At 48.2% G+C, this 24,351-nt stretch overlaps 1 protein-coding gene across 1 annotated transcript in view; it reads right to left on the bottom strand.

The window, feature by feature from the left end:
• The window catches only part of UBASH3B (ubiquitin associated and SH3 domain containing B), a 145,767-nt gene that overhangs the window by 8,432 nt on the left and 112,984 nt on the right, over positions 1-24,351 (bottom strand). Inside the window, exons 4-11 of the mRNA XM_062197224.1 lie at positions 22,065-22,263; positions 19,053-19,222; positions 13,725-13,933; positions 8,700-8,832; positions 6,704-6,824; positions 5,990-6,112; positions 4,600-4,692; positions 2,987-3,131 (exon numbers count right to left, since the gene is read on the bottom strand). Of these exons, the coding sequence (XP_062053208.1) occupies positions 2,987-3,131; positions 4,600-4,692; positions 5,990-6,112; positions 6,704-6,824; positions 8,700-8,832; positions 13,725-13,933; positions 19,053-19,222; positions 22,065-22,263 (1,193 nt within the window). The remainder of the gene's footprint in view (positions 1-2,986; positions 3,132-4,599; positions 4,693-5,989; positions 6,113-6,703; positions 6,825-8,699; positions 8,833-13,724; positions 13,934-19,052; positions 19,223-22,064; positions 22,264-24,351) is intronic.

The raw sequence follows: 24,351 nt of genomic DNA, 5'->3' as shown, positions 1-24,351 counted from the left end.
CAGGGTGTGCATTAGCAGGAAGCTGGCATGGAGAGTGGAGCCAGGTTTTGAACTCCAATGTGGGATGTGCAAGTCCCAAGCAGTGTCTTAGCCACTGTATCAAACACTTGTCCCAAACAGCAGGTTAGAAAAGCAGATGTGTGGTCTGATTTGCAAACTCACGTGATATTGATCAATTTCTTCCATTTCTTTCTGATTGTGAACACAGACCACACGCTCCTGGCAATAGGAGAAGCCCAGGGAATACAGATGAAGGGAACCCAGTTTCTGTGTTTGAGGGGCTCTCTGTGTGCAGGTGGGATGGGTGGCTCTAGCTGTAAATGATAATTATGACAAAATCGACAGAGGCATTGATGAGGAGGATCCAGGGAGGTGCTCCCATCCTGGTGAACCAGTTACCAGTGCCCTCAGGTCAGCCTCTGCCCGGTTCCTTTGCCCTTTACTGTTTGACTTTTCTGTGTTGTTTTTGGTCTGTGAGATGTTTGTCTTGTTTTTGAGTACAAGCATGCCGTAGAGTTTTTCTATTTTCTTAACTCTGTTTTTCATTGCTGGGTGTTTATTGCCTGGGGGAAGTAGTGGTGAGTTCTTAAACTGGATTCACATGGCATTTTGAGGCGACTACATTACACCTGCTACTACTATTAGTACTAAAAATAGTTGCTGCAGGAGTCCCATGTTCTGAGCAAGTGTCCTACTTGCATTCTTCCAGGATCCTCTTCCCAAAAATGCTTTTGTAAATTCTGACACATTCAGAAGTTTAGAAGGCTAGGGCTGACTTGACAATGCTCGTGCCACTAGCAAGTCTTAGAGCCTGTGTCTCAGACCTGGCCCGCAAACTTAGCCTCCACACTGACAGCTGTGACAGTGTTCTGGTCAAGGTTGCCCTTCCGTGCACTTGGACTTGCCATACAGAGAGGAAAGGCACCGTTGTATGTGCAAGAAAGTCATTCTAATTTGACACTGTCTCGGCATGCATATTTCTCCTAGAAAACTTCCTGTGACTCTCACAACACCTGGGGGACAGGTGGAAACACGGATCGCCCTTGTAATGCTGTGCCTCCTTATTCTCTCTTCTCTTCCCATCTGCACATCTCATCCAATCCCATTGTCATTTATGTCACTGGCCTCCCAGGATCTCCCCTGTACTAAGAAAAAAGGCCCCTTCGAATGGGCCAAGGTAACATTTCAAGGTGAAGTTGCAATGTGTGAGTCTGTGTAAGTGCAGAATGAAATAGACGCTGGGATCTAGATCATCCTGCTCAGATCTTGCCTTTGACTCCCAGCCCTTGAAGTTGAATCTATGAAGGATTCCAGTGTCTGACATGGACAGAGAACAGAGTGAAAGACCTCTTGCCCGTGCCGGCAGGACCTGTTATGTTGTTAGTCACACCTGCAGAGCCCCCTGGCACTGTCCCCAGATTTGGATGGGCAACCACCCTCTAGATCGAGTACATGTGCTCCAGGTTCTTAGAAGTTGTGATGATCTGTCTTTCCTCAAAGAGATCTTGTAAATTCCTGAGTAGATTTTTGATAATTAGTTGAACTATATTCTTATTAACCAATAAGAATATGGTTATATATATGTATATATGTATATATATATAATTTATTATTTGAGAGCAGAGACACAGAGCTTCTGCCCATTGGTTCACTCCCCAAATGCCTATGATGGATGTGGGAAAGGCTGAAGCTGGAGCTGAGAACTGGGAAGCAACCCAGGTCTCTTATGTGGGTGGCAGGGATCCAACAGCTTGAACCTGCTGCCCCCCAGGGTGTGCATTAGCAGGAAGCTAGGATGGGGAGCAGAGCTGGGACTTTTATTTTATTTATTTTATTTTATTATTATTATTTTTTTTTGGACAGGCAGAGTGGATAGTGAGAGAGAGAGAGACAGAGAGAAAGGTCTTCCTTTTTGCCGTTGGTTCACCCTCCAATGGCCGCTGCGGCTGGCGCATCATGCTGATCCGAAGCCAGGAGCCAGGTGCTTCTCCTGGTCTCCCATGCAGGTGCAGGGCCCAAGGACTTGGGCCATCCTCCACTGCCTTCCCGGGCCACAGCAGAGAGCTGGCCTGGAAGAGGGGCAACCGGGATAGAATCCGGGGCCCCAACCAGGACTAGAACCCGGTGTGCCGGTGCCGCAAGGCGGAGGATTAGCCTGTTAAGCCACGGCGCTGGCCAGAACTGGGACTTTTAGCTCAGGCACTCTGATAAAGGACGCAGGCTTCACAAATGGCATCTCAACCTCAGCCACTCCAGGATGCCGGTGACTTAACTGGCATAATTGCTAGGCCCAATGCCTGACCCGTATTATTGGTTAATTCTTAATTGTGTGCTTGTGGATTATGCATCTATGAGCAATCTACAAACTCTTCTTAATCCCAGCACAGAGAGTCTGGCTTTATGGTTAAAGCAAAGAGATAGGAATGAGACGACCAGGAAGCAGATTACACAGTGGCTGACTTCAGAAAATGGTTAGTAAACGTTAGTGGTCCGTAGTCAAGATACAAGTACCATTCTTGTACGTAGTCATGAAATACCTAACTTTGGACAAGCCCTTGAACTCTCTCCTGTAACAAAATGGCTTGTCTATATTCTGGGTTTATGGCAATAATCAAGGAAGATAATAAACAGAATTCAAGATGCTTTTTAACGTGAAGAGTGAAAACTCAGGCACATCCCCTTTAGTGTCCAACAAACTTTTGAACTGCTTTATCATGAACTGGTGCATGTTCCTGGAATGCAAAATGGTTTTAATATTACACTGAGACAGAGATCATAAAGTTAGGGAAGTGCAGAACAGTCAGGTTGGGGATATAATTTGTGCAAATGATAAATATAAGCAAATGCTGGCTTATCCTTAGGTGTGGTATCTCCAATTACAGCTTGATTTGACTTCCACCAACATGGGCCACTGCCCGTGTCTGGCCCTTCATCGCCTTATGAGCCTGGCCTGTTGGCCTTGGGAAACAGCAGTTCAGAGGGTTACCTGTAGGTTGTATCCACACTCAGGTTGGCGGCAGCTAACTCTGATGGCGGTATCCACGCTGGTAAGGAGTTCCCGGCAACCCACTTGGTCCACTCAAACAAGCCTGGCTCTACACGAATCTTAAGGAGATTTTCTTGTTGTAAACCTTAAAAGTAAAATAAAATGACAAGGAAGGAAGCACTGTTATTCTCTTTCCTGCTGGATGCTGTATATACCTAAAGCAAAGTTAAAGCATGTAGGTTTTAACAAGGGTTTTTTTCCCCCTAAGATTTATTTACTTATTTGAGAGGCAGAGTTACAGATAGAGAGAGGGAGAGGTGGAGAGAAAGGTCTTCCATCCACTGGTTCACTTCCCAGATGGCTGTAACGGCCAGGGTTGGGCCCATCCAAAGCCAGGAGCTTCTTCCAGGTCTCCCATGTGGGTGCAGGGGCCCAAGCACTTGGGCCATCTTCCACTGCTTTCCCAGGCCATCAGCAGGGAGCTGGATCAGAAGTGGAGCAGCAGGGGCTCAACCTGACACCCATATAGGATGCCGGCACCACAGGTTTTTAATTTTTGCATTACAAACACATAGGATTAATACCCTGGCCACACCTTCAGGGTGTATACCAGCTTTAAGTGGTGTTTTTATTTAAGAGAAAAAAAACCCACAAGTCATTATCCATATAACTTATTAAATTCTCTATTACACTTCCTCCTTGTAAACTTCCATGACTGTCTCAACAAGAAACTTGTGTCTCTTAGCATGCACTACTCTACAACAGCTCACAGTGCATGTGAGTATCACATAAATTATTCATTTTATCTCAGAAAATCCAACATCAAGTACTTACAAGTACCAAAGCATAAGTCCTGTGTTTTATCATAGAGGAATCACCTTCAGAGTGGGGACTGAACCTTTACATTAGTTTAATTCTCTTTATATTACACCTACCTCCAATGTTCTATACTAATTTAATATATAAATAAATGCCTCTGGTGGTGAAGAGAAGGTTTACTTAAGGTCAAAGAATTGAAGGCTCATACTCAGTGCCAAATTCTTTGTTGGTTTGTCTGTTGCTGGCTCATTTGTTTGTACAAGTACTCAGTCCAGCTCTGTTTCTTTCAGTTTTCCCTCCAGTGAACTAAGAACAGAGACCTCTGAAACTCAAACTTCCACGGACTGCAGGGTGAATGTGGCTATCTATACAGTAATGATGCTTTTAAAGTCTTGGCAATGAATCGGAGAAACAAAGACGATTAGGACTTCCAGGAACACCATTTCTGCTTTAACTAGAGGCAAAGGACAGATCAGAGCAGTAGAAAACTACTTGACTATTTAAAAGCAAGGAAAGGATCAAATTTTATTTACAGAGATATTTGCAAGCTTGCAACTCCTGCAAGACAGCTTTAAATCTCAATAAAAATATTATTAGTGTATTTCCACTTATCTAGCACATGCTGCCTGAGTAGGATTTTGGGACATGTACGAGGTTGGTCATCTTCTGAGGGCATGCTTACTAAAAATTCCAGATTCAAAGCTCTCAACTGGCTTCTGTCCTAAGACGCCAAGTTAATTTAGGTGTGGGGGCTGCCAAGAGACTAGTTCACTTCGTCAACCTGTGAGTCCTACCTTTTAAGATATTGTGTGCAGTCTGGACACAGCGTAGAGATGGGGAGCAATAGACGTGATCAATAATGGTGTTGCTCTCCAGCAATGCTTCACCTACAAAGGAAGCCCGAGAAAATCAGTCTGATGCATTTAACCAGCCTCCGCTGAGGCGGTGCCCACAGCCCCTGTAACTCGTGCAGAGCCAGCAGTGTCAGCCTTGTTCCCAACAAAGCCCCTTGTCCGGGGTTCTATGGAAGGGGCCGACCAGCAGACTCCTTCTTGTCTTTTCCTTCTCTTTTCTCTGATGTCAACAGGTGGCAAAACATCCATTTAGGAGACACCTAGAAATGGGATCATCTCTGACCTCCATCTAGAGCTGAGAGGCTTACACGGTGAGGATTACACCTTTAATTTAATTCAATTCTGGTTAGCCAAAATCTCAACTTCTTCTGTTCTTGAACACCAGATGTAAATCCCAACATGTGATCCTCCAACAGTCTCATCTTGGTTTCTACTTCTTTTTTTTTCCCTGCTGGATAAGGTCCAAACACCTGAATAGAGTGATCAAGGTCTTCTGTGAGCTTGGGTTTATCGAACTTTCCAGCCTCATCCTTGGCCTGCCTCACAATTTAGGCCCAGAGACAAGACAGCCTGTTTCCCTGCACTACTGACCCTCCCATCTCTGAGACTTCATTCACGTTGTCCTTTTCTCTGAGCGTGCCGCCCTCCTTCCTTGCCCAGCTCACTTCCACCTCCGGCCCCAGCCCACTCCCTTCCTCCTCGTGTCTTTTTTGGTATGTGTTCCCTTACTACGTGCAGAACTCTGGGACTGAGTATGGCGCATTGTGTGATAGTTATACAGGTTCATTTCTCTGGTGGGGGCTTGCACTTGGCCTAGTACCTTGCACAAAAGAAATGATCAATAAATATCTGTTAAATGACTGAACAGGACAAGGCCTGGGCCTGCACAGCAGATATAGAATGCAGCTTTACAGACCGGAGCTTCTTTGGATAGCAGTTGGCCCCTGTATATTCAGCAACTGCAGGGTTCCCTCCTCCTGCTCTGCCTGGCTTTCCTACAGCTGTGTTGGCAGCGGCTGCTGTCTGGGTCTGCTACACCAGTGATGACACTACACCCAGCCTGATTTCCCCATCACTGGATCATACACTCCTCAACAAGGACCACAGTTTGTTCACTTTGGTAAACCACGCTAGTGCTAAGCCCAGGGCCCTGAATCTAACGGTTACACAACACATCCCTTTCGAATTGAGGACATGGGCTAGTTGTAGGGAAGTTACAGAAACCCCCAGGAAGTGTCTAGTATGCCCATGGGGATTAGACTTCTGTAGCAGCCAGGACAGCAAGTCTCAGCCCCAGTAAAGGGCTGGGCAGTCACGTCGGGACACTTGCCCACTAGTCTCGCTTGCATGCATCCAAACACAGTGATTGGAGCGTCTTTCTCATAATCCCGGAATCCACCACTCCGCTGAGGTAAGCTGTGAGGCATGTTCAGGTTGGTGCGTATGTAGCGGCCTGGAAAAGAAAGGGCAGCCCAAGGCTACATGAATTTCTTGCTTCCCCAAGACTCCCCGTGCTGATCCTGACACCCCCTCTTTCCAACTGTCAGCTCGTATTGAGGCTGACACAGTTTCTTTGGTGGACAGACTCAGAATCCACTCTCCCACTCTGCCGTCAAAAGTGACAAGAGAGAGTTTCTAAGTGGCAATCACAAGCAGACCCGCAAGAGCAGGTGGCACTCTGATGGACCCTCCCCATCTTAAGTGCTGCTCCTGGGAGCATGAAGCCAAAGGAGCTGGACTGACTTAACGGAGGCAACCCTGGCCACGGAATCGTGACTGGTCTCTGAGGCTGATGTCGCCATATGATTGTGGGTGAGACATCTACCTTTCTCAGTACCTAGTGCCCCAGTTTCTGGAGTGGGGAAAAGAACACTAACCACTTCCCCTAAACTCAAGACCATCAGGAAGGATTTACCGATTAGTCATTTTCCACAGCACACAAACCTGTAAATGACTCCATCTATTCTAGATAAACGTAGCTTGACTGTGCCCCCTAGAGGCCGCACTGGGTATGTTCTGCTGGGCAGGCCGGCCCACTCCTCACCTTTGGCATCAAAGCACTGAGACAGCCAGTACTTTCCAAACACAACGTCCATCCTCTCTCCGTGCCGACACACAAAAAGGCATCGCTTTTGGGGGCCAGGCTGGTTGTTGACTCTGAGAGGCTACAGGGAAAGAAAAGGCTTAGAGTGAGGGAACATGGCAAAATAGATACGCGCGGGAGCCGGTTTCCCAGCGAGTTGAGCTTCGGTACAAGATCTGCCAACCCATGACTAGGACAAGTCCCTCAAGTGCCTTGGATGTAGGTTGGCTCATCTGTAAAAATGAAGACAGTAAGTCTCATCCCAGAGACCTCCCACGTTTTTTGGAGGCTCACATGAAATAAACAGCTTTGTGAAGCAAGAAGGGTTATGAAAATGGTATTCTTATTATTGCATGGCTGCAATTGTTACTAGGAACAGCCAATAGGTGGAGTCTTCAAGAAGTTCATGAAACACGTGGGTTATGAAAGCATCACACGCAGATTTTAAAAACCTGTGAACTGAAACAAACTTATCTTCTACTTCCACTTTCCATGAATTTTTGGAAGCACCCTCAGGCTAAAACATGACGACCACTTGAGTTACAGCTCAGAGTAAAATTAGCCCTTCATGTAGACAAGCCATTTACTGAGATGGCTGCCTCCCACAAAGGGGATGCTGCATCAACTTCTTCAGGGAGCGAGCACCTCTATGATTGCAATGTTCTTGTCTTACCTCTAAGGTGCGTGGCTCAGCCCACGCAGTCCTTTGGGTCTGCTCCAGCAATGAGGTGCTGGTTTGCCCATGCTCACCACCACATAGGGGCTGTCGTCTGACCAATACATTGCGGTGTCCCCAGAAATGACTCTGGGAGGACAAACTGCTACCTCTGGATGATGGCGTAGACACGGGTGGTCAGAGGCATGTCCAAACGACTTTGAGCCTTCTACAGGTTTTACATTGCTTGTTGATACAGTCAGCTTTCATGTCTCTTTTTCTACTGTTCCCTAATTCAAACCCTGGGCTCCAGGGAAAGTACCCTACTGTCCTTATCTTCAACACATTTGAGCTTTTAACTTGCCGTTGACTATTCAACCACTTTTCCCTCACCCCTTGCATGTCCAATCTTTCTTGCAAATGCTAACATATACTGAGTATTCACTACATGCCAGTTCTTATTTGATTATTTCCTTCAATCTTTACAACAAGCTTCAAAATACAAAGGTACTTAAAAAGGGTGTAGCATCAGCTGGTGCCGTGGCTCACTAGGCTAATCCTTCGCCTTGCGGCGCCAGCACACCGGGTTCTAGTCCCGGTCGGGGCACCGATCCTGTCCCGGTTGCCCCTCTTCCAGGCCAGCTCTCTGCTGTGGCCAGGGAGTGCAGTGGAGGATGGCCCAAGTGCTTGGGCCCTGCACCCCATGGGAGACCAGGATAAGCACCTGGCTCCTGCCATCGGATCAGCGTGGTGCGCCGGCCACAGCGCGCCTACCGCAGCGGCCATAGGAGGGTGAACCAATGGCAAAAGGAATACCTGTCTCTCTGTCTCTCTCTCACTGTCCACTCTGCCTGTCAAAAAAAAAAAAAAAAAAAAAGGGTGTAGCAATAGAAAAGGTAAGTTTATTCTGGTGCAAAAAGTTTTTGAAATTTATGCATAGGAAGGGTCTTCCACAAGTTTGTGGATATTATGCATTCTGACAAAAATTATGCATAGATCTCAATATTTTTTTGTGGCAAAATAAACTTATAATTTCAGTTCCCCACCACTTCAGGAAGTACCCTTGTAGATAAAAGCACGGACATTATTCCTATTAGAGACAAGTATCCTTTGCTTCTCTCTGGGGAAGAACCTTCTTCACTAGCTTAGACTCAAGTGCTAATGGTTATTGTGAGTATCATTCATCTAAGTCCCCCTAGCTAAGAGACGTCCTCCCTAAAAGACCAGGGACCCTTTGGGGACAGTGAGAGCAATGCCCACCCTCCCTGGTTAGACTGCAGCGTGTGAGCTGCCATTGCTTACCTGCATCGGCTGACAGATGATAGTGAGGGCTGCCGTCTCCCCCAGTCCCTGGTCCTCATACTGCCGCCTTTCCAATACGCCGTCCCCAAAGGTGAGCGAGCTGGATGATGTTGTATTTAAGATGGAGTACGAACTGCAGAGGAAGACGAGGACGATGTTAACTGCTTTGGCCCAGAGTCATCCACACTTCATCCTGGGCTCAGCAGGAGTGTGGGAGTCAGCACACGGTTCTGGGCTGCGCTAAGGTCACCTCTGGAGGGGGACACCTTGTTTCCTACTGAAGTCTTGCAGTTAATAAATGGGGAGGAGATGGATTTCTGCACTGAGAACAGACGCGTTCTTCCCTCTGGGTAGGGAGAGAGTCCAATGATTTTGTGCTTATTGGGATGCCACAGGCATGCTGGCACCAAAGGCATGTTAAAGAATAATGAGGTATCAATTATGTACCACTGTTTCCAGCTAGTTTTCTGGTTCAAAAGAAATAAACAATTCTTGCTGCCTTTCATCTTTCCCATGGTAATTTCCATCTGAAGTGAAGAATGAGAGGGAAGATTTTTACTGTCTCCATGACTTTGCCCATGGCTCCTGATGGTCAAGGAAACTTCATGGCCATTATTCCCTATTCTACCCTTTTCAGTCTCCAAACACCATTCCCCATCTCAGCGGCACCTCCAAGATGATTAAAGACAGAATTATTCCAGAAGAGACTGTTCTCAGCAGATGTTCCGAGCTGCGAGCCAAGACCTCTCATTTCAGACGGAACCACTCTAACTCACGAAGCCCAAGAGAGATCTTGCTGCAAGGGAAACAGTTAAAATGTGCCACTTTTACATTATGGTGAAGAGTATGATCTCCAAAAAGCAGTAGCTAATGAACGTTGCTGTTTAAGATGGTTGTTAGGCAAATCCAAAGACCCGCTCCTTCTGTATCACTGGATGGAGTCCAGGGGGAGCACTGACATTTCAGAGCCCTCGCTCCTTTACCACCTGCGCACAGCCCAGTTTGCCAAGCCTAGGCCTGGGTCGTGTGTGTTGACTCAGCAGCAATCCATTCAGGTTAGCACCTGCTTTAGATGATTCATTTCTAACAAAGAATAATTCATATTTTATTTCAGAAAATAATTTTTCATATTCATCCACACAATGAAACTAACTGGTTGTTAGGAAAATATTTTTTTTCCAAAAATTAAATAATTTTAATATTTTAGCATTCAGTTACTCTAAGAAGTAGCCCTTTTTTGAGTAAAAACGATAGACTAATTTTATTTGCTTATTTATTATTAAATTTTTTATTTGAAAAGCAGAGTTACAGCAAGAGGCAGAGAGAGAGAGAGAGAGAGAGAGAGAGAGATCTTCCATTTGTTGCTAGTTCACTCCCCTAATGGCTGCAACAGCCAGGGATGGACCAGGCTAAAGCAAGGAGCCTGGAACTCCAACTGGGGCTCCCACGTAGGTGCAGGGGCCCAAGTGCTTGGGTCACCCTCCACTGCTTTCCCAGGCGCATTAGCACGGAGCTGGACTGGAAGAGGAGCAGCTGGGGCTGAAACCCATGCTCCTATGGGATGCCGGTGTCAAGCAGGCAGTGGCTTAACCTGCCATGCCTCAATGCTGGCCCCAGACTAATTGTACTTCTAAACAAAGGTGTCAGAAACCTTCTACATCGGAAGCGATTTTCAGCCCTAGTGCATAATGAGGACTTTATAAAAGTACTCACGCTGGGTCCTACCCCTCATAGATTGTGACTCAGTCATTTTGGATAGAAACTGTAGTTTAACAAAGCTGCATCAGTAAGTCTGATGTGCAGCCAAATGAAACCTTTTATGGGAAATTTTAAGTACGCGTAGCCCAAGGAAATCTTGTGCCACGCACATAGCTTAATAAGCTAGCTGTTCTCCTTTCTTTTAAACTGATATCCTCTCAAACATCAGACATTAAAACCAATCCAGCTTTCCTGGCTGATTCATCAAAGCTTCAGGGTTTAGGATGGCTGGCTCTGGAGGGATGCTGACAAACTGCTTGTACACGGCTCCCATGTCTTTACTTCATTACAGCTGAGATGGCACCAGTAGGACCCCTTCTCTCCCTCCTAGAGCTCACTTGATAAGGAGAATGCCAGCCTCCTTCCCACCCTGTCACTGGCATCAAGCAACCTGACTCACTCTGAGACAGCTTGGGCTGTCACTTCCAATAAGACAATAGGCAGACACTTCATGCTGGCAGCGAGGGAGGGAGGGAGCTGAGCCTGGTACCCAGAACCTCTTTCCAAGCACTGGTGAGATGCTGGCTCCTCCCTGGAACACAGTGGACCTGTGGTGAGCCCAGAGGGTTGGGCGGCTCACCCCACGGCAGAGGACGCAATTGGGGCTTCTCAGAGCCAGGCAAGATACTCCAGTAAGATGTCGAGAAAGTCATTCTTAGGGGGGACTCAGAACTGAACAGCACGGGGTTGTGTCCCTGCTTGCTGCCTGAATCCCTGTGCAACTTGCCCTCCAGCCAGGAGCTCACGGCTCCAGCACCCTGAGGCTGTCTCGTTGGGTTCTGCCCGCTTGAGTCACTTCCGCTTCTGGGGTTAAATATAGATAGGACAGTGCAGCTCATCTACAGGATCACGTTGTGGGAGAGACATTGGATTTGATGAGCAGGTAAATGGGGACAGTAAACATGAGATAGAAATAATCATAACACTAATGGGTGTTTTGCATTCAGGGCTGTTGCACACCCAACACTGACCCGCAGAGAGCTGAGCCAGCCCTTTTACCGCTGTCTTCACAACCCTACGTGGTCAGGCATTATTATCTCCATTTTATAGATGAGCAAACAGAGGCTCACAGAGGTCCTGTCGTTTGGCCAAGGTGTTGCAGCTGGCAAATGGAAAGTTAGGGCTTGAATCCAAGGCTGTTGGAATCAAAGCTCAGATGACAGCGTTCCAGCGCTGAACGCCAGTATTTCCCGCTCTCAGCGGCAGAGTTGGCTGTGCAAGCTGGCAGCTTAACTGCAGACATGGCTGCCAGGGAACTCACATCACTAGTAATCACTCAGAATAAAAGGAGTTGACACACAGACCTCCCTGTGATCCGCTGCTCCAAGTCACGTAGGTTTGTCCATGCTTAGACTGCATTCTAACTTAGGGAAGAGTGGGGTTGCATGAGAGATCAGAAAGGGGTTAGCAGGGTTTCTCACATATACGCTTCATCCACATGTAGCCCTATTTTTTAAAATAATTAATAAAGGTCTTATTTTTAGAAAATGTTAATTTTAATTTCATCTATTTGAAAGGCAGAGCGACAGCAATAGGGGGTGGGGAAAGAGAGATACTCCATCTGGTGTTTCACTTCCCCAAATGCCTGCAGCAGCCAGGGCTGGACTAGGCCAAAGCCAGGAGTCCAGAACCCCATTTGTGTCTCCCACGTGGGTGGCAGGGGCTTGAGTATTTGAATCATCATCTGCTGCCTCCCAGGGTGTGCATTACAGGACGCTGGATCACAAATGGAGTAGCTGGGGCTCTACTATTGGTTACAGGTATCTCAAGCCTCAGCTTAACCTGCTGTGCCACAATGCCTGCTCCAGCCCTACTTTTAAGAATGGGATCTGGGGCTGTGATTTGTCAGGCAAACCGTCTTTCAGGTCTCAGTTCATTCACACAGTCACGTGTCACTTAGCAATGGGGATGTGCTCTAAGCTCTGCACCGTGTGAACATCAGACTGCTTCTGTAGGCTAAGATGGCTACGAGGTCCCCCGGGACACGGTCTTAAAGGGAGCCCCCGTGGTCTATGCGGTCTGTTACGTGGTGCATGACTGCATTTTGCTTTACTCATTTTGATAAGAACAAAGCGATGACTTTGGAAATCCAATGTATGTGTTTTGGTCTTCAGGAACATTTCTGAAAAAGCCAATGTTTGGGGAACATAAGGCAGCTTGGATTCCCTAATTAGCACCAAAGAGTGGATGTTTGTGGGATGCAGTGGAGGGGTTGCCTGCAGGGAAGAGGGGCTGCTGAGGTGTGTGGGGAGGTTTATGAAGAAGGAGCATGTTCCTTCCATTTGGGGTTTGCAGTCTCTGTGCTTGCTGCTCACCAGAGTAGAGAACCTTTGCGTTCTCCTTCCAGGTAAAACGCTCACTGAAACCATGCCTGTCTGCTTCTCATTTATGGTGGTCTTTGTGATGTTAGCCACCAGTGTTCAGGGCTTCTGCCTCTCAGCCATGCTGCACGTGGTGAAAACGAGAGGGAGGAGAAACAAACCAGCAGGCACACCGTGGCTGGATGCCCGGAGCATGCCAGGGAAGGGCTGGCATTGAGCTGCTTGGATTAAGAAAGCAAAGATGTGTCTTTTGTTTCTGTTTTCTCTAGTGGGATGAAACAGACCATACAGCAGAGTCCGCGCTGACCATGGGACCAGTATGGGTTGAGGGCAAAACAGTGGTAAGGGACAGGTGGGAAGCTGTCAGGGGGCCAGGTGCTCTATTTCCACTTTGGCAGTGTATCCTTACCTTAGGTCACGGTCTGAGCCATGTAAGCACACATGTGCCAAGTCTGAGGACTTGCTCAGTGTCACCAAACAGGCGAATATGGTCACGGTGCCTGACCTGGAAACTCCTTTCACTGTTGGTCTGGCTGGCATAGCAGCCATCTTTGTAGCTGCTTTGGGGAGTCAGCCCATTCTAGTAATGACCCAGAACAAGACAGGCAGACGCCCTAAGGCAGAGAAGTCTTAGCACTGGTTGGGGACACTACACGCTGGCCAGAAGAGGTGAACCCCCAAGGAGCCCGGTTTGTCCCTGGTTAGGAGCCCAGGTAGACAGCTACATCAAATGGGACAGGCAGAGTGAAGAAAGCAATCCACTTCCCATTTCCCCCCAATGCCTCCAGTCTCTGTGTTTTCTGGATCCCTGGAACCAGCAGAGCTTTCTTTCCCAAGGACTCTGTTTACCTGTGACAGCTGCCCTGCATGCCCAGGAGCAAGGCTGTTTCCCCACCACCCCCTCCACGTCTGCCATAGCAGGAAGAGGGGCTCGGCATCTGCTTACCCGTGAAATATCCAGGTGCTGCACTCGTCAGCCTTGGTAATGTAGTTCTCGGGCAGGAGTCCAGAGCAGCCAGTGGTTAAGGAGGTGCCATAGAGCCAGCCCTCGCTGGTGCTGGTCTGCTCCATGGGAGACATGAAGATGAAGTCCCCTGGGACCAGCTCCAGCTCATCATCGTTCTGGGGGGTGTAGGGGTAGATCACCTGTAATGTCTGAGAGCAGAAGGGATGATGAGTGAGACCCACAGCCAGGACTGTGTGTTGGGCGTGACCACAGCTGGACATGTGCACAGGAGCCCCTGGGGTGTGCAAGCCCCGGACACACTTGGACTTGGATCAGTAAGCATTTGTTCTCTTTACGGGGTTTTGTAGGTGGACGCTTGGTATTGCTTCACGGCCCCAGACTTTCCTCCAGGCCATGTCTCCATCTCCCATCAGGATTCAGGCATGGTTTTTGGAAATCCATCTAAAAGCCCAGTCAACCGCTACGCAAATGGATTGGACCTCATTTCCTCAGCACCATCTGCTGGCGCAGGCACTGTAATAGATGCTTGGAACCCAACTCACAGAAAGTCAGTCTTCCCTATGGGGCGACAGAGGGACCACAGGGAGAGCTGCTCCTAGGGGATGGGTTAGGTGTGGAGTGCTCCCCTTCTTATGAATCAAGACATGGTTCCTGCCCTCACTGAGCAGTTTTAACAAAGACCTTGGGGACGAGTGGCCTTCATAGACATCAAGGTGTGTGTCAGCATAAAGCCAGCCGTCAGCAGCCAACAAGGAGCAGACCTCGTGTTCCTTCTCTGGGTTCAGAAAAAGGCCCCAGGACCAACCACAGGCCATGGCACCCGGCTGACTTATTCCTTTTTTTCCCTTTCTTTCCTGATGTATATGAACACCACAGGCAGCCTCAGGGTACTATAGAAAACATTTATTTTATTATTTTTATTTATTTACTTCTTTTATTATTATTATTTTATTTTATTACAGTGGAACACTTCAATAGTAAGGAAAATATTTCCTATTCACAAGGGATCCAACATGGAGAATACTTCCATTGCTTTTCCTAAGATCCCAAAGAGGTTAAATATTCTGGTTCTGACCTCCAGATTTAAGTTTTCTTGGTTTGTTTTCTCATCTAAGAAATAGTGTCTGGATTGTAAGAGCTAAATGAGACGATCTAAGAGAAGGTCCTTGTACACAGCAGGAGCATAATTATTTCTAGAGGCACTTGACTTCCCAGGTGCCAGCCTTCCTTCCAGCCCACCCTACCCCCAGGGGAGCTTGCTGGTGTCAAGGTCATATACAGAACACTTTCCAAAGTTTGCTTCTGGAAATCTCTAATAAAAAGAGCCAATAAAATGTGATTTTTATCACAGGATGAAATTAATAATGCACAGAACTCATTTACACCACTGAATTTCACTGATTTCCCTTTTATGGAGGTTGCCTATTCTGCCCTCCCCCCATTCTTACTCCAGTATCTTTCTTTTTTTTTTTTAAATTATTTTATTTATTTGAAAGAGTTACACAGAGAGGTAGAGACAGAGAGAGAGGTCTTCCATCTGCTGGTTCACTCCCCAAATGACCGCAACGGCCAGAGCTGAGCTGAGCTGAAGCCAGGGGCCAGGAGCTTCTTCCAGGTCTCCCACGAGGGTGCAGGGGCCCAAGGACTTGGTCCATCTTCTATTGCTTTCCCAAGCCATAGCAGAGAGCTGGATCAGAAGTGGAGCAGCCGGGACTAGAACCGGCGCCCATATGGGATGCTGGTGCTGCAGGCTGGGGCTTTAACCCACTGGGCCACAGCGCCAGCCCTTTCAGTATCTTTCAGTTCTAGATCTTCCTGTGATCTGATCATGTCTCCCCTCCTTCTTCTGTCCCTCTGCTTCACACACACTCGAACCACTTTTCCAAGCACACCAGAGGATTTTCAGTTAGAGTGTTAAAGCCAATTAAAGGGGAAAAAATACACAAGAAATCTATTAAATCTCAGTGCTGGGTATGTAAAGGTCCACGCAGAGCAGCATTCCTTTCCCTGGGACAGGGTGGAGAGAGACAGCGAGCGATGGGGGACAAGTCTCAACCCTGCTCCTCAGATCCACAAGCACAGAGGTCTCAGCAAGCCATGGCGCTAGTTCAGTGTCGCCTTTCTCCCTGAGACACTCGGTGCGACTTCAGAGAACCCCGCATCCGTCCTATTGCACAGAGCGGGGTCTGCTGTCCTATTGCACAGAGCGGGGTCTGCTAAGGGATCCCCAGGGCAACGGGAGCACGGAAAAAAGTTCAAGACAACACGTACTAGGCACAGAGCAGTTGAACAGGAAGCGCTTTTGATTTACTGCAGGGTCAGACAGAGAATTAAGGCGCGGCAGCACATCTAAGGTTCCACCTAGGAGCCACGTGCCCCCATCCTTTCCTGCTCCCCAAAAGCAGATACGGAAATTCAGCCTTCGTTTCAGGGATACCAGGACACGTGGCTGCTGAGCGGCACCAGGAGCTGAACTGTGCTGCCTTTGCAGCCCTCTTTGTCCCTAGGAACAATAATGGGTGTTGTGCTTACCCTCCGCGGAATATTACTTTAGGGCCTTTCCAGAATCCTCCCTGGTAGTCGTCACAAAACATTGGCTCCATTTTACAGGCAACGCAACCAAGGACTGGAGAGTTACACAAGCTGTCCAAGGGAATCTACCGCCAAATTCATGGAGCCAGGTGTGCTAGGCTACCGAATTTATGCTTTTTGGAGTACCTTGCCCTTCTTCTAGATGGCTACTGCTTGGCATATGGAACTTGGCATATGGCCCAATGTCATCCTTCATGCCATCACACATTTGCCTGAAGTGCAAATAGGCACATGGAAGCCCAAATCCACTGAGAACCTAAACAGAGGAGGAGTCGGACCTTGGAGTGACCTAGGCGTCACTGTGCCTCTCTGAGTGTCCTTGTCTAGGCCACTTTCCTCCTCTGGACATCTGGTCCTTCACTGGGACAATCAATCAAACCTGCCTCCTAGGGACGGGGGTGGGGGGAGAAAAAGGCAAAGGGTTTGCATATGCAGAAGGCTCAGGCAAGACCAGAAGACCTCAGAGGGAGAGGGCTCGTGGAAAGAGGCCAAGGAGAGCTTGATCAGAAGGAAGTGGCAAGAAATGAATTTTACAAATCAGAGATAAAAGAGGCCAACTTATTTTTAGAAAATAATTCATGTGGGCGCTTGTTGCCTCCTTCCCTCCGTGCCAGTTGAGCAGAATGTGGGTCAGGCAGCAAAGCAATTACCCTTTGAGCTAACTGGAGGGCAGTGTTGATTGGAGGCTATGCCTTGTAAAATTCCACTCCACCTGCCTCCTCTTAGAAAGGTGACTTCTCCGGGGCATCTGCGCACAACCTTGGCCTTTTAAAACTTTGGCTCCACAAGGAGTCCAGTGGACATCTCTCTTGTTATCATTAGGGCTCATCTCAGACAATTCCAGAAGTCAGGACTCTTAGGACCAGACACAGACTGCTTCATGCATGTCTACAGAAACCTGCATCAGATGGGTCCTGGGAAGGGTCAGATGACACCAGCACAGCCGGGCAAAGCTTGTGTCCCCGATGCTCATGTGAGGCTGTGCCCGGCCCTGCACCTTTGATTCCTGGATTGGCTTCTCCCAGCATTTGCAAAACGACAATGAGGTTGCCTGGTCTCAAACCTAAGATTCTGTTTTTCATGTCTAAAAAACCCTGAAAGACAAGGCTGAAAAACTGCATAAACTAACAAAAATATTTGTTCTTTTGCTATTGGAAAATTGAGAAGTAACTATAAGTAATACTTAACAAATAAAATTAAACTGAAAGACAAATTTTCCACTGAATTACAGTAGTCCTCCTTATCCATGGGGGATACATTCCAGGATCCCCAGTGGATTCCTGAAACTAGAGATAGTTCTGAATCCTTCGAAGACTAGGCTTTTTCCTATACATACACAGCTCTGATATTAGGTTATGAATCAGATACAGTAAGAGATGAACAACATCTACTAAAAGAATAGAATGACTATGACAATATATTTTAATAGAAGTTATTTAAAACTTATACATTATTGGGGCTGGTGCCGTGGTGTAGCAAGTAAAGTTGCTGCCTGTGGCGCTGGCATCCTGTATGGGTGCCAGTTCAGGTCCCGACTGCTCCTCTTCAGATCCAGCTCTCTGCTATGGCCTGGGAAAGCAGTAAAAGGTGGCCCAAGTCCTTGGGCCCCTACCCTCACATGGGGGACCTGGAAGAAGCTCCTGGCTCCTGGCTTCAGATTGACCCAGCTTTAGTGTTGCAGCCATTCAGGAGTGAACCAGTGGATGGAAAACCTTTCTCTCTGTCTCTCCCTCTCTGTCTGTAACTCTACCTTTCAAATAAATAAATAAATAAATCTTGCAAAAAAAGAGCCAAAGTTCTGTTAAGTAGAACTTTAAAAACATATATTATTTATTTCTGGAACATTCCATTTACTATTTCCAGACTCTGCTTGACCACAGTTAACTGAACCCTCAGAAAACACAACTGTGGATAAGGGGGTGTGATGGTTTGGGGCCTTAGTTTACATGGGTTGTCCACCTTTAGTGGTCAAAATAGCTGGGCTCTGACTTCAGCAGTGGTCCTAAATTGCTATTTCACTCGGGGTCGGTCCATTTATCTCTTCGTCTTGGCTTGAGCGCAAAGCTGATTCCCTTGAAAGAAGGATGCTTGGATCATGTCAGTGTTTCTGCCTGCAGTGGGGGACAGCCGTCCGGCTCTCTTGACACCAGGACATGCAAACTCACAATGGTTGGTCCAACTTTTCTTGCATGTCTGTCCTCCCGCCCCCACGGATTCTGATCTCCTTAAGGACAGAGTCACATTTTAAAATTCTAGTATGGTCCATGTTGTCTCATATGCCACAGCTACTCAGCCAATCTCTGTGGATCATTGTCTCTAGGATTTGTGTGTGTGTGTGTGTGTTCTTCAGCTCACCTAAGGACAGGATGATGTCTTCTACTAACACCATGAATTTACATAATATTCAAATTTTTCTCCCACGTATTTGTTATCTCTTCTTCAATTTCATTTCTCTTATACTCCAGTAAGGTTGGCAGACAGAACATGGAGATGTTACTCAGATGAACCCTTGGGACCAGAGTGTTGGAAGGCTCACAGCATCCCAGTGAGTCAGGCACAGCCCGTGCAAAACTCTGGCTGCCTGCCCCCTGGCCAAGTGTTTGCTCCTCCGCTGCTCTTTGCTGCCTGTCTCCCTCCACCAGTGAGCAGCAAGCACTCCCAGTTCTGACTCCAGTCCTGCACCCAGCAGCATCGGGAGCCACGTAGAGACATTACCTCGTGGTTAGCAAATCGGATGTCTCGAGAGAATATGGTGGCCACCCAGTCGCACCCGAGTTTGACATCAATGTTCTGGGCTAGCTTCTCCAGGGTGGGTAGGTGGCTGGCTTGGAAGTGGTAAGCCAGGGTCACATGTAGCTGCTTCTTGTGAGGTTCCACATGCACTTCTGGAAGGAGGAAGACAAACGTCAGTTACCAGAATGTGCCAATCACCGCAATGGTGGCGAAGGTCCCAAATAACAAAGAAGAGAATCCACTGGTGACACAAAAACTGTCTTCCTTACAGCTGCAGAATCAGGGGCAGTGGGCGACAGAGCCAGACTCAGTGCCCTGTTTGAGAGGTGACTTTTCTGCAGGAGCTGGGATGGGCTGAGGGTGCTCCCTTGGGCTGACGCCTCCTCACAACAGCTGATGTTGCCACTGGGATCTAAGGGGATGAGATAGCTCCTGTAGAAACCGACTCCCAGGGTTGCATTGTCTAATATTTGAATCAGATCTCTTAGCTTCTGGATCATTAGAAAAATGAGGGGAGAAGATAGATATTTTCAAAGATTAAAACAAGGTTTCTCAGGAGCCCTGGGGCCACATGGTTGGTTGTTGTAAGGGGCTGTGCTGTGCATGATAGGGTGGTTAGCGGTGTCCCTGGCCTCTACTCATTTGATGCCTCAACCCCGCACCTCAAGTTGTGACAACTGCAAATGACCCCACACACTGCCAACTGTCCCTGGGGGACACACCCGCTCTTGGTTGAGAACTGCTGGCTGAACCTGTGCAGGTTAATTAATTCAAGACCTCTGACAAGACAGACAAACCTACCCCAGGAGAGCATGGTTGGAGACTCTGTTGTGTAAGCTGAGAAAATGAAGAAGATGCAACTAGAAGAAATCAGTGAACTTGAGAAATTAAGGGGACTGGGCAAGTGCCACGGAGAATTAGTGGCCTCGATGCAAGTAGAAGTTGGGCCTTTGGCTTTAAGTGGTTTTCTCTTAGGCGGCATTTTCCTCTGCATTCGTTTTTCTCTTGCATGAGCCAGGTCTCTTGTTCATGGTCTACCTCTGCTCAGCATGCACAGTAAGCATTTTCGGTACTGGTTAAATGAACAAATACAGGTGGGGAAACCTTCTTAAGCCACCTAGACCAGTGGATGACACTAGGCCTACTTTCTGAAGGAATACGGGTGTGTCAACAACTCCACAATCACCAAATCTCCAAGGCAGAAATTCTAGGGCAAAGTACCCGATGACCTGCTTTTCACATTCAGACCGGCCTCAGCGGGCAGAGCCGCCCAGTTCTCCACGTCACCACCAGGGGGTGTCACGGAAGCAGAGCGGGGCTGGCTTCTCCCCCTTTCCTATTGGAAAGCTGGGGCTTTGGCTGCCCGTTAGCCCACCTGTACTCTGAGAACCTACAGGAGTCCTGGCTGAGACCTGCCCGTCTGATCTGTGAAGGATTTGGGTTTTGTGGCTACAACACTAGTTCCGGTTCTCGTGGAGATGTAGTGGTTCTGACAGGGGCTACTGCGGGTCGAAAACAAGCCATTTCCTCGAGGTGGAGGGATAAGAACAGGAAATCATTTGCCTGTTATGTTATTTCTCTGCTATTCTGCGCGTTTGAAATGTCAGGCTCCACTCAAGTCAGAAAGCAGCGAGCGGTCCCTGTGGGAGAAGGGGTGCCTGGGCAGGGTGGGCTAAGGAGGTCTCTGTCTCAAGTATAGAAGGCACTGTAAGGTCCTGGAGCTCCTTCTGAGCACAGAGACCCCTCCTTCATCCTGCAGTGGTGCTGGGCCCCAACCCCGCTCACAGGGTCCTGAGCCCCACGCGGTGCTTTTCAAAAAAGGAGGAACCCAAGTCCCAAGGGTCCAAGTGGGCAATAAAACAGCAGTCGAGCAATGGCAGGGAATGCGTGCACCCAGAGCCGGGACAGCGAGGAGCCAATTGTCTGTCTTTGTTCTGCTCTCTCCCCTCTCCAGAATACACGGGTAGGGGCAGGCTCTGGGTCCCCTCCTGCCTTGCATTCCATGTGCAGCTTGCACGGTGCCCACTTCCTCTGCTCCCGGGCTGTCCTCCTGCTGCCCACCCCCGGAAGGCTCCTGCCTCCATTTTCCCAGTTCCTCTTCTGTATGTGCCGTAGCTTATCTCTTCCCATCGCTCTGCAGGGACACAGGGCTTCCCAACCGTGCCTCTGCTCACGAGAAACGACGTCTGACCTTCTTCTCGGTTGAATTCCTCATGGATAAACACATCATAGGTGCCCAATAGATGCCTGCTGGTTGTGCTATTCTAGAGCGGCTGCCCAGGGATTGTCTGTGTGTCCCACAGCATAAGGGTCTCAACGGACACAGTGAGCTCTCTGCCCCTGGGTCAGACAGGTCAGCCCTGCAAGCTCTCCCTCTTCACCCCCTCACCCCCCACCCCAGGAGCTATTCCTGTGATGGGAAATTTCAGTGATTTGAACCAAGGCTTTAGAAGACAAGAGCAGGAGACATCTTCAAGGGATGGAGTTTGGGGACTGACTTTTGAGGCTTAGGGGCCTGTCTGGTTCAGCAAGTTCCTAGATATTGGCTCAATGGATTTTATTATGATTTTAACAGAAAGGGTTTCAATCTCTTCTCTGTCCAATGCCATGCCCTGAGCAAAGCCCTGGGTCCTCACGGGGTGAATGGAGAGGCTCAGCTTTGCACCTGCATGGGTGGGATTTTCAGAAGAAAAGGACAGTCCTTGATTCTGAACGTGGAGGATCGTTCAGTGTGATCGGTTGTCTGTGTACCTTCCGCTGTTAGGGTTAAGTAAGCCTTGGACAGTCTGTCCAGGTTAGAGGAACAGGAGTTTGAGTGTTTTTATAAGCAAGCCAAGAGCTGTGGCTTGCGTGTCTCGGAGGGAGTGTCCATTTCTGCAGGAGCCTGTACCTCCAGCCTCCAGCTCGCTCCCCCACAATGACTTCTCGGTCCTTCCCTTCTCAACTCTTTGGTTATCAATGCGCAGGGCTGGGCTGGCAGCCGCGCGGGCTCACCGGTTTTGGACGCGGCCTCCGCAGCAAAGTCAGCAGCAAATTTCTTGAGGACCTCGGCGCTGTCTTCCTTCACGAAGAGACCGATGAAGTTGGAGGAGGTGTAGAGCTCCAGGGGCAGCGGGGCGGAGAACTTACACTTCCAGCGGCTGACCGTGGTCTGCAGGGCCTCCCCCAGGGCGTCCACCTTGCTGTCCTCACACTGGCAGGCAAAAACAAGCAGGTGTTCGTGAGACATTGGGCATCTTCTGCCGAGAGACTGCAGGCTGATGGTGCAATCGCTGTACTGTCCCTCCTGTCTGTGAGGTGGCAGGAGGGCTGCAGGCCCCAACTTACCCAACTGGTATTTACACCAGGAAAGCACCACCTCCTCCCTCCGTCCCTACTCTCAGCTCAGCCCTTTGGGCCCCCTAACAATACGGAATGACTGACTGGTCCAGCAGAAGACAAGGAAAGGGACTGGGAGATGCTGGACCAAGGCCACACAATTCCAGTTAGGAGCAGCTCCGGAGAGCTGTTGCACAGTCTGGTGATAACAGATAATAGCAATGTACTGCACACACTTGAAAACTGCTAAGAGAGTAGATTTTAATTTTTTTACACCACAAATAAACAAGTAGATGAGGTAGTACATATTAATTAGCTTGATCTAGCCATTCTACAGAACATGCACATATTAAACCATTATGTTGTACATCATAAATATAAGAGGACTTCAAAAAGTTCATGGACAACATGCACTATCTTTTTAAAAAAGAAATTATTTATTTGAGAAGCAGGAGAGAGAGAGAGCACTCCCCCATCTTCTGGCTCATTTTCCAGATGTTTTCAATAGCTGGGACTGGCTTGGGGTGAAACCGGGACCTGGGAACTCAATCCGGGATTCCTGCATGAGTGGCAGGGACCCAACTGCTTGAGCCATTACCACTGCCTCCCAGGGTCTGCATTAGCAGGAAGTTGGAGTGAGGCATCATACCCAGGCTCTCTGATACAGGATAAGGGCATCTTAGCTTCTAGGCTAAACGCCTGTCACCGAATTATATATTTTGTAAAGATTTATTTTATTTATTTGAAAGGCAGAGTTACAGAGAGAAAAGGAGGGAGATACGGGGGTGGGGAGAGAGAGAGAGAGACATTTTCCATCCGCTGGTTCATTATCCAATACAATTATGCAGTGACTGGGGCTGGGCCAGGCTGAAGCCAGGAGCCAGGAGTTTCATCTGAGTCTCCCATATGGGTGCAGGGGCCCAAGGACTTGGGTCGTCTGCTGCTGCATTCCTAAATGCATTAGCAGGGAGCTGAGTTGGAAGTGGAGCAACCAGGACATGGACTGGCACCCGTATTGAGATGCTAGGGTTGCAGGCAGTGGCTTAACCTGCTTCACCACAATGCTGGCTCCTGAATTATCTTTTAATTCCATTTTCCATGAATCTCCCATTATATAGCTATGTGATTCTTATTTGTCAATTAAAAAACAACTTCTCTTTACTTTGAAGCAAGCAAACAAAAACCAGGAGGAGGACGTGACAGGAAACCGCCCAGCCTCCCAGGATAAATTGCTGTGTGTTTTGTGTTGTTTTGCGCCATTTGTACTTTTTCTATTCCTCTGAGGTGATCAAAAGTTGTCTCTTCTCCCGCCCCCATGATGCTTGGGGAGAAGGAGGCTCAGGGAGCTGGGACAACCTCTTCCCCTCCTCAGCGCACTGAAGAAACAATGAGCATCTCGAAAACTCCGAGTGTTTTTGAGAAGGATCCTGGGATGACTAAGAGGAAGTGCTAATCACTTTAATTTTCATAGTCAATGGCAAAAGAGAAGGTGTTAGGAACATTTTTTTTTTTAACCTAGCAGTGAGCAAGCGAGTGAGAGATGTAGTACATCTGGAAAAACAAAGCAACATGTTTTTCAAAAATTGTCTTAAAGTGCTACCGTTCTGCTCTGTCTTGAATGTGTGTGGTAAATCAACTCCTCTTCTGTGAGCGTGGAGAGCCCAAGTAGATGCAATGCATTCACACTAATTACAGTGAGGAGGATTTAATTTGGTCATTGAATGAGCTTTCTGACAGCTCAGATTACAGACCAGGGAACTGTGACAGGTGGAAGAGATGTTGGCTTTCTCTAGAAAGAGCTACTGGGGAAAAGGCCAGCAATGCATCTCCTACCTATAGATGACACTGTTGGCTCCTGGCTGTCTCTTAGCTTCTACTCTTCCCTTATTCCAAAGTGTGGAGAGGGCAGATGATAGGGTGAAGCCAGAGGATGATTCTGGCTGCTGGCCCATGTGCCACTCAG

The sequence above is a fragment of the Lepus europaeus genome, chromosome 7 (assembly GCF_033115175.1).
Source record: "Lepus europaeus isolate LE1 chromosome 7, mLepTim1.pri, whole genome shotgun sequence".
NCBI lineage: Eukaryota > Metazoa > Chordata > Mammalia > Lagomorpha > Leporidae > Lepus > Lepus europaeus.
Note: the sequence above shows the minus strand (reverse complement) of the source record. Positions and strands in the feature narration are given on the sequence as shown.